This window comes from Hemitrygon akajei, chromosome 8, assembly GCF_048418815.1.
Source record: "Hemitrygon akajei chromosome 8, sHemAka1.3, whole genome shotgun sequence".
Classification (NCBI taxonomy): domain Eukaryota; kingdom Metazoa; phylum Chordata; class Chondrichthyes; order Myliobatiformes; family Dasyatidae; genus Hemitrygon; species Hemitrygon akajei.
In genome coordinates, this window is record NC_133131.1 from 16088398 (window position 1) to 16101293 (window position 12896).

At 40.6% G+C, this 12896-nt stretch overlaps 1 protein-coding gene across 1 annotated transcript in view; it reads right to left on the minus strand.

Annotated features, from left to right (window-relative positions):
* Window positions 1-12896, minus strand: part of vps53 (VPS53 subunit of GARP complex) — a 274888-nt gene that overhangs the window by 233314 nt on the left and 28678 nt on the right. Inside the window, exon 4 of the mRNA XM_073053325.1 lies at window positions 4682-4748. Within this exon, the coding sequence (XP_072909426.1) occupies window positions 4682-4748 (67 nt within the window). The remainder of the gene's footprint in view (window positions 1-4681; window positions 4749-12896) is intronic.

The following is a 12896-nucleotide window of genomic DNA, read 5'->3' on the forward strand; positions in this document are numbered from 1 at the left end:
TTCAATAAGAAATAAGTCCTACCCAGTTGGTTAACTCTTAATGTACGACAGTGGCTAAGAAGTCAACTTAATAGCGGCAGCTATTTAGGCTTCAAAAGAGTGGGCAATAAATGGAGGCTTGCCAGTATCAATCACCAATTCAGATGAAATGGTGCTTGTTTTTAAAAAGGCGACTGAAATATTAACCTGCCATCAGTTCAAATTGAAATTCAGCTTCTTTAGCGTAAAAATTATGTATTTGTGAATTATTATAGGAAGGGACCAGTACAAGTACCTGTTGGACTAAATAATCCATTGTCTGTTCCTGACACTGGGATTTGGAAAAGCCAGTAGATGACTGTCACCTCACAGTTAATTCAACAAAGGAAGCTCTGTACTGTGCAAACCCGACATCTGGAAGTAGTAACGTGTAAGAAGACAGTATAGTAAACTGATCTATTCCTCGTTTGTTTTTTCTTGGTTCCATTTCCTGCAGGATTTACACCACTGCCAGAGATGGTACAGTTATCAGGGCCTGAAAGGTCTGTTATACAGCCTTTTACCAATTACAGCTTACTCATCTACACAAGTTCTGCAGCTTACAATAATTATCCCTTCAAATTTACATAAGACTCAGATCACTGATGCCCTCTCCAGGAGTACGTTGGGTTTCGCCAGAGAAACCACATCAATATTGAAAAAATATGCTCTTGGGTGATATCTGCTGAGGTTTATAAGATCAGCTGGAGCTATGAAAGATAAAAGACTTGTTTCCTTATCCCCAAAACAATGGGTTAAAAATTCCAAATACAAGAGACTCTGCAGATACTGGAAATCATGAGCAACACACAGAAGGAACCTGGATGAACTCAAGTTAAAAATTCTAACATGCATACCAATAACATGCCGGGGACACATGCCAGCATTTTCTGGGGCCACAAGAAATGATCTCCTAATGAACGCTGCTTGCAACAAAAAGACACCAATTCCCAGAGCTTCAATGCTATTGAACTAATTTCTGATGCAATACATCTTACCCACAGATTCTCACTATGGAAGGAATTCTTAAAGCAACAGGCTCAATGGGATAAGTTTCATATGCTGAGACAGACACCCTGCTTTTCTAATGGCTGACAAGATATCGTGACATTAGAGATGAAAGAAAACTAAAGAGAACATTTAGAATACATGAAAAGAAAGTAGAAGGCCTTATCCAGCTTATCAGAGATATCTTACAGTCATGATCATTAAGCATGGGAATAGGCCCTTTGGACAACACCATTAATCTTTTTTTTGCCCTATTTTTCCCATCAACTCTCCCTATATTCAATCACTCACCTATGCCAGAGATATCTTACAGAGATCAACTTACTAACTCTTTGGAATTAGAGAAGAAACCTGATCTTCCAGGAGAAACACATGTGGTCAGAGGGAGAGCATGCAAACTCCACACAGACAGCACAAGAGGGCAGGATTGAAACCAGGTTGCCAGAACAGGGAGGCAACAGCACTATTAGCTGTGCTACTGTACTGCCCTAAATTCAGACAGGTTTCTCAATAGGGTCGCGAGGAAGAAGTGCTCCCTGAACTTACCTTCAAACAGGCATTCAATTATTAAAGTTTTCTCTTTACATCCACAACCAAACTGTTGTTTTAGCACAGGGGTTCCCAACCCTTTTTATGACATGGATCCCTAGCATTAACTGTAGACGCCAGGTTGGGAACCCCTGCTTTAGCATATGCTAATGTTGCAGCAGCAATGTCGAATCTGTATTACACTCTGACAGACATCCACATGCAGGAACCCCATGCACTTTAATTTTACACTGTGCACTGTTTGCACAGGGAAGAGCTCGTGGCTTTCAGCAACACACACAAAATGCTGGAGAACTCCGCAAGCTAAGTTCCTCTATCATTTTGTGTGTTTTGCTCAATATTTCCAGTATCTGCAGGAACTCATGTGTCCATGGCTTTTAGCAATCTCTGAATGGTGAAGCAATTTTGGAAGAAGCAATACCCTACACTGCTCTTCTGTCATTTGTTCCTGCCTTGAAACTTCATCCAATTCCTGAGCAACAAAGAACAGATTGTGAACAATTGCGTCAAATGCCACACAACACCATCATTCAAGGTCCAACTGTCTTTAGATCAGGGGTTCTCAACCTTTTTATGCCATAGACCATAACCATTAAGCAAGGGATCCATGGATCAAAGGATGGGGACCCCTGCTTTATATGCTTCCTCGTGATCTTCCTCGCTATCAGCTGAAAGATAGAAACATAGAAAATAGGTGCAGGAGTAGGCCATTCGGCCCTTCGAGCCTGCACCACCATTCAGTATGATCATGGCTGATCATCCAACTCAGAACCCTGTACCTGCTTTCTCTCCATACCCCCTGATCCCTTTAGCCACAAGGGCCATATCTAACTTCCTCTTAAATATAGCCAATGAACCGGCCTCAACTGTTTCCTGTGGCAGAAAATTCCACAGATTCACCACTCTCTGTATGAAGAAGTTTTTCCTCATCTTGGTCCTAAAAGGCTTCCCCTTTATCCTTAAACTGTGACCCCTCATTCTGGACTTCCCCAACATCGGAAACAATCTTCCTGCATCTCGCCTGTCCAATCCCTTTAGAATTTTATATGTTTCAATAAGATCCCCCCTCAATCTTCTAAATTCCAGTGAATATAAGCCTAGTCGATCCAGTCTTTCTTCATATGAAAGTCCTGCCATCCCAGGAATCAACCAACTCAACTCATAATTTGTTAGAAATTGAAGCTGTTCACACCAGCATGCAGTGCTTCAACAGTTAGGTATCTAGCAAGTAACATTTCATATCAAACAAGTCCCAGGCAATGGCCAAAGCAAGAGTAACCATCTACCCTTGATATTCAATTTTGTGTTGAATTTTTAATCACTCCATCTGGTGTGTGACCACATAATTTGAACTAAAAGGAGATCCAGTCATGCTACTCAAGCCTCTGAATCCAGCAATTCCATACAACAACATAAGATTATTAGTTCAAAATTAACACTGCCTGTAATTGAGGTGACATTAATGACTGCTGGGGAAAATGTCGCCACCCTTTCGATGCCAATTATTATATCTGATCTATCTTTTATTTCGAGCATCTTCAATTCCCTGTTCGAAACAGTTTTGATATCAGCATTAACAAGGCACAACTAAAATTTGCCGATCTTAGTCTCAAAACGCAATGCTTTTCCCATGGTTGTGTGTGTACACACACACACACACACACACACACACACACACACACACACACACACACACTCACACACACACTCACACACACACACACACACACACACACACACACACACACACACACACACACACACACACACACACACACACACACACACACACTTATTTTTTTCTCTCGATATGTATTTTCCCTCAATCTCAGGTCCTCTATCAGAAGCCTGGGAGCTTGAGGGTTCAGCACAGTATCCTTGCTGTTCCTAGTAGTGCTCTCTTCTGGACCAAGAACTCAGATGTTGTCCCTGGGATTTGCTGGAGCCACTCTCCCAGTCCAAGTGTCACAACCCCAAGTGCTCCTGTAACCACTGGGATTACTCTGGTTTTAACCTTCCATGTCCTTTCTATCTGCTCTTTCAAGCACTGGCATTTCTCCAACTTTTCATATTCTTTCTTCCTGATGTTGCTGTCATTCAGGATTGCTACATCTATTACTATTGCTTTCTTCTGTTCCTTGTCCAGTTGTACTCTGTCTGATTGGTTGGCCTCTACCTGCTTATCAGTCTGTGTTTGGAAGTCCCACAGGATCTCAGCTCTATCATTCTCCACTATCGTCTCGGGTGTTTCCCATTTGGACTTGCAAGTGTCCAATCCATTCTCAGAGCAGATGTTAAACTATACTCAAATATAAAGAAATAATGTGCATTCTGAAACACTTCAAAATTGGAATTAAGTATATTTACATGTTGTGCATAGGTTACATACCTGTGTAAGAGAACCACAGAATATCAAATCTAATCTTTGTATGCATGATTTATTTTCAGTGCGTACTTTTTTATTGGTAACTTTAAACTGCATAGTTTTAAACACAAGAGATTCTACAGATGCTGGAAATGCAAAGCATCACACAGAAAATGCTGGAGGAACTCAGCAGGTCAGGCAGCATCTACGAAAGTGAATAAACAGTCAACTTTTTGGGCCGAAACCCTTCGTTAGGACTGGAAAGGAAGGAGGAAGCTGCCAGAATAAAAAGGTGTAGGGAGCGAAATGAGGAAAAACTAGATGGTGTTAGGTGAAGCCAAGTGGGTAGGAAAGGTAAAGGGCTGGAGAAAAACCCCTAATAATATTATTATTCATGAAATAATTGCATACTTAATTTAGATTTTGATCACAAGGAATGGTATAAGTCTTGACCTCGTGGAAATAAATGCAAACATTATGATTACCCACATAATAACCTGAGCAACATCAGACATAGCAGCTCATACACTTCAAAAAGTAGTTTGTTCCTTCCCCTTGTTCACCAATACTATTTCAGTGCCAGAAGAGCATAGGGTGCAAAGGAACAATCAATTTTCCAAATAATATCTGCTAATCAAATACTATCAAATTTAATTCAGCAGGTATTCATACAGGTATGTGTAGAGATTTAATGCATTACACAGACTATAAGAGCCCAAATCAAAAAATTTGGTTACCTACCTGTCGGCCATCTTGTCCTACATTCGTCTGTCCTCTTACCACTGTTCGAATGTTATCATCCAACCGTCTGCCAAAACAAAACACAAGGCTTAACAGGTGCTTTTGTATTATTATTAGGCAAGTTCTTTTACATGGTACAATATCCAAGAAGCTGTACAATGTAGTATAACAGCACTTTACAAAACATAGAAAAGATGTTCAAGTATTTAGCATTTGTGTGAGAATTTTTGAACTGACAGCTTGTTAGAACATAGAATCCTTTCTTATTTTTGGCATTCAATATTATAGGTCCTCCTGAACACCTAACTTATGGACACCAGATAAATACAGATGAGGGCTTGTGAGATGGGTGAAGATGGATTTGTCGACTATTGCGAGTCTGGAGCTATCTTTTGCTGGGTGGGAACAGGGCATTTCCGTGAGCCCTCTTTCCCACCCCAGCCTGAGCCACAACAACGGGAACCGAGTCTTGCTTGGCAGAGTGGGAACGCTGAGCAGCCTCACTTGTTCACTCACCAAATCAGTGAGACGGGCTGGCAGCTGCTTTTCCTAGGCCCACTCGTTCTCTCGTTACACTGTTTCTGTCCATTTCTGACTAATGGACAGTCCGGGTTATGAAGAGTTCTCAGGAATGGAACCCTATTATAACCTGTAAAGTTACAGATAATTTAATTTGCCTCTCTTTCCATTTCAAAAACTTTTATAGCATTATTCTCAAAGTTCAAAGTAAATTATCAAAGTACATAAATGTCACCATATACTACTCTGAGATTCATTTACTTGCAGGCATTCACAGTAGAACAAATACAATAGAATCAGTGAAAACCTACACACAAAGACTATCGGACAGTTAGTGTACAATTGTGTACAGTTCTGGTCACCGAATTATAGGAAAGATGTCAACAAATAGAGTACAGAGGAGATTTACAACAACTAAATTACAGAGAAAGGTTGAACAAGTTAGGTCTTTATTCTTTGGATAATAGAAGGTTGAGGGGGGACTTGATAGAGGTATTTAGAATTATGAGGGGGATAGACAGAGTTGACATGGATAGGCCTTTTCCATTGAGAGTAGGGGAGATTCAAACAAGAGGACATGAGTTGAGAGTTAGGGGGCAAAAATTTAGGGGTAACACGAGGAGAAACTTCTTTACTCAGAGAGTGGTAGCTGTGTGGAACGAGCTTACAGTAGAAGTGGTAGAGGCAGGTTAGATATTGTCATTTAAAAACAAAATTGGATAGGTATATGGACAGGAAAGGAATGGAGGGTTATGGGCCGAGAAGGCCTGTTTCTGTGCTGTAATTGTTATATGGTTAACAGCCAATGTGCAAAAGGAGACAATCTGTGCAAATACAAAAAAGAATACTAAATAAAAAATACTAAGAACAATATTCGTAGAGCCCTTGGAGGTGAGTCCATAGGTTGTGGAGTCAGCTCAGCACTGAAATGAGTGAAGCTATCCATGCTGGTTCTGGAGCCTGAGGGTTCAAGGATAATAACTTGCTGAACCTGGTGGTGTGGGATCCAAGACTCCAGTACCTCCTGCTCGATGACCACAGTCAGAAGAGAGCATGTCTTGGATGGTGGGAGTCCTTGGTGAGGGATGCTCCCGTAAGTGGATGGGCTACAGCAGTAGAAGACCACAAACACATGCTCAGTGGCCACTTCATTAGATACCTTTTACATATGTCACCATGTACTACCTTGAGATTCATTTTCTTGCTCCTGTATCTCTTTCCCAATGGCGATCGTGAGAAGAGAGCATGACCTGTATGGTGGGGGGGGGGGGGGGGGTGCTTGATGAAGGATGCTGCTTACTTGTGGCAATCCTTCTTGTAACTGTGCTCAATGTTGGGGAGGGCTATGCCTGTGATGGACTGGGCTGTATCTTTCTGTAGACTTTCACTTTAGAAGGCTAATGAACAAAGGAAATGCCTTGAATCCTTCGAAGTCCTCAAAGCAGTGGAATTCAACACTATATTCAACTAAACAAACTGAACACGTAGGTAAAAACAGGATATTGGTATAAAAGCTAATTCCTCCCATGTGAAGCAATAAGATAGAACAATGAAACCAATGGCAACTTGACACCAAAATGCAACACAATCCTACGGGGGCCTTCAGTTTAATTTCCTCCCAACTCCAAATTCAAATTAGTTATGCCTACAGCCTAGTACTGTTTTCACGTGACTATACAGATGGTAACTTTAGACATCAGAAACATTTTTTTAAATTTCAGTTACAGATTAAAAAAATTAATCTAACTGCAGGAAATAAGGGTGGAAAACTCAGAAATCTAAGACCTGGGGATTTGTTCAAAAAGAGGTTTCATGGGGGGGGGGGGGGGGGGAAGAAAAACAACCAACAACGAAGACCAGGTTAGAACTAAATGGAGTCTAAAAACAGCAGGCTTTTGGATTAATCTGTGTCCTCTGGAAACCTCGTTGATAGCACTGCCTCTGAAGACAAGCTTTTAAACCAGGAACCTTCCATATCACTTACACCAAGAATCAGCATCTGTTTTTTTGATTCATACCCCACATTCTTATTTAGATCCCCTTCTCTGATTAAAGGGGTTCTTTGTTATAGAGATACCACAGTACTCAAATGTTCTGATAGATTTCATTACTCCACTTTATGCAGATATTTTGCTCAGGGTATTCTTTGATTCAATGTTCCTTTCCTATCTTTCCCACACCAACTACCTTCAAAAACATGTATAGCATAGAACTTTCCCAGAAACAAGCCATTTAGTCTGATGGGTTTCTGGTCTACACAAACCTCCTGCCATTTTATAACTCACTCTGAGTATGCTCTTCTATTCCTTTCTCCCTCGGATTGTAAATTGACCTGTGATTAGGCTAGGGTTATATCGGGGATCACAAAACAGTGGAGCTCAAAGGGCCGAAAGTGCCTATTCCACACTGTATCTCAATAACTAAATAAAAAATAAGCCTTAACCAGATTCTATTAAAATGCAGTAATACACTTTGTGAGTGAGCTCCACGTCCTTAACATTCTGTGAAAAGAAAAATGAAAAAAAAAACTTGGGAGACACAGGTAAAAGAAAAACAGAAAATGCTTAGAAATACTCAGCAAGCCAGGCAGCACCTGCAGAAATTGTTAACGTTTCTGGTCAGGAACCCTTCATTTGAAATAGGAAAGAGAGAAGACACAAGAAACAATGCAGATACTGGCAATCTGGAGCAACAGGAACCCGGTGAATCAGGCAGCACCTATGGAATGAAATCAACAGTCAATGTTTCAGCCCAGGACTCTTCTTCAAAGAGGATCACAACCCAAAACAGCATCTGTCCATTTCCCTCCATAGGAAAGAGAGAAAGCTATCTGTATTAGAACTGACCATTTCTGCCTGTTATTTTGAGTCAGTTTTGTTTCAAGGTTCTTTAATGTCACTTCCAGTACACATGTGTAAAGGGGAACAAAATATAAAGTGACACTAGGCACAGGTGTGCCTGTATATAAGGTGAATGACAGGAAATGATAAAGCATTGGCAACTGGGGTGGGCTAGTGGGTGGAGGTGTTGATCAGCATTATTAATTGGGGAATGTAACTGGTTTTGAATCTAGGAGTCCTGGCATGGATGCTACATGGCCTCCTCCTTGATGGGAGTGGGATAACAAGCCCATGAGCAGAGTGGGTGGGATCCTTCATAACGTTACTGGCACCTTTCTGTTCATATATCCTTGACAGTGGGTAAGCTGGTGCCGGTGATAGATTGGCCAGTTTTGACAACCCGTTGTAGAGCCTCACAGTTCGCCGCAGTGCAGTTTCCACACCATGCAGTGATGCGGCTCGTTAGGATGCTCTGTACTGCTTATCTGTAGAATGACGCGAGTACTGCTTCCCAGATGAAGGCTCTCAGCCTGAAAAGTTAACTGTCCATTCCCCCTCCAGAATCAGAGTCACAGAATAACAAAGCATGTCAACAGGCCCTTCTGCCAAACCTGCTCTTACCATTGTGCCCACCAAACTTGTCCCATTTACCCACATTTCACCCATATCCTTCTGAACACCTCTTAACCATTTGATGCTGTGTGACCCACTGAGTTCCTCCACTACCTTGTGTTTTTGCTCCAGATTCCAACATCTGTAGTCTCTGTGCCTTTGCCCACACTATCCACCCCCACCCCCTCCCATTTGTATAGAACAACCTGTTTGGTATGTCCCACAGGCTTCTCGATATCAACACATTGCACAGACAAAGAAGTGATATTTACAGAAGTGAATCTGTTTTTCAGATGCCAGATTAAGCCATGCAGTCTCACATGCTCAACCCTTCCCACTATTGTTTTCTCTCTCTCTCAGTTCTGATTAAAGGCTTCCATCTGAAACAATAACTGCTTCTCTCCACAGATACTGCCTGACCAAGTCATACAGCAGTTGGTTATTTTTATTTCTGAGAAAAGAAGTTCATTCTGAATTCCTTATTACATGTATTGGTGACCATCATATATTTAGGATCTCTCATTTTGGGATAACATGGGAATAAACGAAAACCATGGAATTTTAGAAAGGTCAGATTAACTTTATTTTGTCACATGTACATCAAAACATACAGTGAAATGTGTTGTTTGTGTTAATGACTGTTCTGGTGTCTAGAAGTGCAGTTTGTTTTGTACGAACATCACTTCTTATACACAAGTTGTTTTTATATCATTTCCTGCATGGGTTAGTTTTCACAGGTTTGTTTCTGAATTCGAATTGAAGCACTTGGTGGAAAGACACACACCTCCATCCTTTTTTTATTTGCCCTTGAAACAGCAATATCTGTAAGTCTTGTTTTGTTTTTGGTAATATTGGTAAACATTTAATAGATATATTTTGAAGGAAACATTATCTTTATCTATCATTATTAAGATATAGTTGCAACATAACTTTTCTCTTGCTTACACTGCATTGTTATGGTGTATTGCATATGTTTATTACTTTGGTTAACACCATTTGTGAGAGTAACCGACAGTATTAGTACATTCAGGCATGCGATGATACTGTGTCGAATTTAGTACATATTTTACTTTCTGCAGTTTCACAAGTAAAAATTCTCATTAGAACCTTCCATCTCGGGTAATTTTTGAGAAAGTGTTAAACTCACTGTATAGCTTTGTACGTACACACTACGAGGTCAGTAGAATGGCCAACACAGTCCGAGGATGTGCTGGGGGCAGCCTGCAGGATTCGCCATGGTTTCGGTGCCAATATAGCATTTCCACAACTTACTAACCCGTACGCCTTGGAACGTGGGGAGGAAACCAGAGCACCTGGAGGAACCCCATGCGGTCATTAGGAGAACACAGAAACTCCTTACGGACAGCTGCAGGAATTGAACCCTGATCACTGGCACCATAAAATATTATGCTAGTCGCTATCTACCATGGATATATTATAGGTACCTAGATTTTCAAAGAATAAATTAAGAAGACATTTTATGGGAGCTAATATGTTGTCATGGATAGAAGAAAGGCTGGACAGCAGGACATCAACAGGAGGGATAAATGTTTCAGTGTCTGCCTGGAATTGGTTTATTTTTGTTGTATATACCAGGATACAGTGAAAAGTTTGTCTTGCATATTGTTCATACAGATCAAATCACTACACTGTGCACTGAAGAGGTACATGATAAAATCTTAGTGATGAAATTCACTGCTGCCTTCAATAGACAGCCTTTTAGCTGTTGAGTAAAAGATATCTGAAAAGCAAGACACATCATACAGTCTACTGAGCACCTGTAATCCTTACCTTCTGTTTCTTGAGCTACCAACAACAGGCATCTCAAGGAACTGGAAATGTATTCCAATGTTGTCTAGGAAAATTTTCCAAATTTACTAGAAGGATAAGTAAACATCTCCAGTGTTGAGGTCTGAGCTGGGTCAGGCAGGCCACATCATTCCTTGACACAATAATAAGCTTGGTTGTTGGAGAATATCGCCCGGCAAAGATACAAGAATGTGTTCCAAGCCATCTTGGAGTGCAACATCCCCATTGACCCTAATGAACCTCTGGCCCATGACTTCTGAAGATAGAGAAGGATCATTTGGGATGGTATTGAAAACTTCAAGATGCCCACAGCAGTAGGAGTGGACCACCTCAGAAATTACCCAGCCATCTGCCACCCCTGCCCCAGGGTTCCCACACTCGGCTTCACTGGTCAATTCAGAATCTACAAAACCCAAGAATGAAGAAAAAAAGTCTCCTTATTTAAGGAAGGAAACTTTTAAGTGTTGGAGGCAGTTTAGAGAAAGTTTATCAGACTAATACCTGAATGGTTAGGTCATCTTAAGAGGAAAGGTTGGACTGGCTCAGCTTATATCTGCAAATTTAGAAGAGTCAGAGGAGACAACAGAAATGCAGGAGATCTTGATGGATCTTTACAGTGTAGAAGAATTTGGAGTCACTTTGTAAGATTAAGGAAGGGGTTTCCTACCTGTGGTCCATGGACCTCTCTGTTAATAGCAGGGGTCCATAGCATAAAAAAGGCTGGGAACCCCTGGAGTAAAGCATTGCCCAATAAATACATAAAATAAGGTATCTTTTTCCTCTCTGAGGATTTACGTCTTTGGAACTCTCTTCAAAGTGCAGTATAAGCAGAGTCTTTGAATAGTTTTGTAGCAGAGGTAAATAGATATTTGTTAATTAATGATCTACAGGTCATCAAGAACAAGCAGCTGCATTTCCAATTAGATCAGCTTCAGTGGCCTGCTCTTACTTTTAGTTCATTTGTGTGTATTTAAGTACAATACAATATTTTTAGCACGTTCCTACACATTGCTGCTGCTTGGGGAAGAAAGGTTAATTTTGTCCATAAGCCTTTGAGAATCTGAAAGCAGCTTCAGGTGATTCAGTACAAGATTCAAGATTGCTTAATGTCATTTCCAGTACACAAGTGTACGGGAGAACAAAATAATTATTTCTCCAGAACCGATGCAGCACAAAAGAAACACAATAAAATAAAGAACGTAATAATGAAAAGATAACAATCAATAAACAAGACAATGTACATTGATTGTATGTACATAAAGTGCCAGTAGGTACAGCAGTGTCTGTACATTGGAAATGATAAAGTAGTGGTGGGAGGGTGGATGAGTGCTTGGAGTTGTTGATCAGCCTTACTGCATGGGGAAAGTAACTGTTTTTGAGTCTGGTGGTCCGGACATCAGATGCTACGCAGCTTTCTCCTTGATGGGAGTGGGACAAACAGCCCATGAGCAGGGTGGGTGGGATCCTTCAAATTTCTGGCATAGGTCAGCAGAATGCAAAAGGATAGGAAGTCCTTTCAAAAATTTCACACCATAACAGGACGGCCTTCAACATAAAGTGCCCTGATGTTCAGCAAAGGACATGCTCAGTTTTGCTGCTGGGGGAATAGAACAGTTCAATCTCTCACTGTATGTGGCCTGGGGAGAAACTACATGATTTGCACATAAAAATAACTTTCCACCCAAGCTTTGCAGAATATTAGCGAATGTCAGCAAAAACCTTAATCTGTAGGTCATGGGAAACAAAACAGTGAAAATTTCTATATTTTTAAAAACATAATTAACATCCCATAGGTCAATAAGGGTCACAAGTTTAAGTCATAGTTCAGACCTTGTAGTTTCTCTAAATTTATGTACATCAATAAATGTACAGCTACAACCACAGGTGTGCAGAAGCAAATGGCACTGAATGATGGTTCAGCTCATGTGAAGAGACAAGAGGGACACGTAATTCACTTAAAGAAAGTTGCAATAGTAGAATAAGATAACAGCACATGCAAAACCCATCAACAGTCCAGAGGTCTGCACGCAGTAGCATTTACTTTTTCCTTTTTTGTCATATATATCAAAGACCAGTAGTCGCAAAAATGAAAAATAATTTGACAACATCACTTTAAGTCAGAGAAAAACAATTACAGAAATGATATTCAATACACCGTAAAAGAGTTGAAAAGAAGCTCCCAAAAGAGGCAGACTTAAAAATTTGAATCAAAAGCTATCAGGATAAAATAAGAGCATGAACATGAAGCTCATGCCTACCTTGTTAAAGGAACATTGATTATACATTTGGTGGCCACTTTATTAGGTACACCTGCTCATTAATGCAAGCATCCAATCAGCCAATCATGTGACAGCAGCTCAATCCATAAAAGCATGCAGACATGGTCAAGAAGTTCAGTTATTGTTCAGAATGGGCAAGAAATGTGATCTAAATGA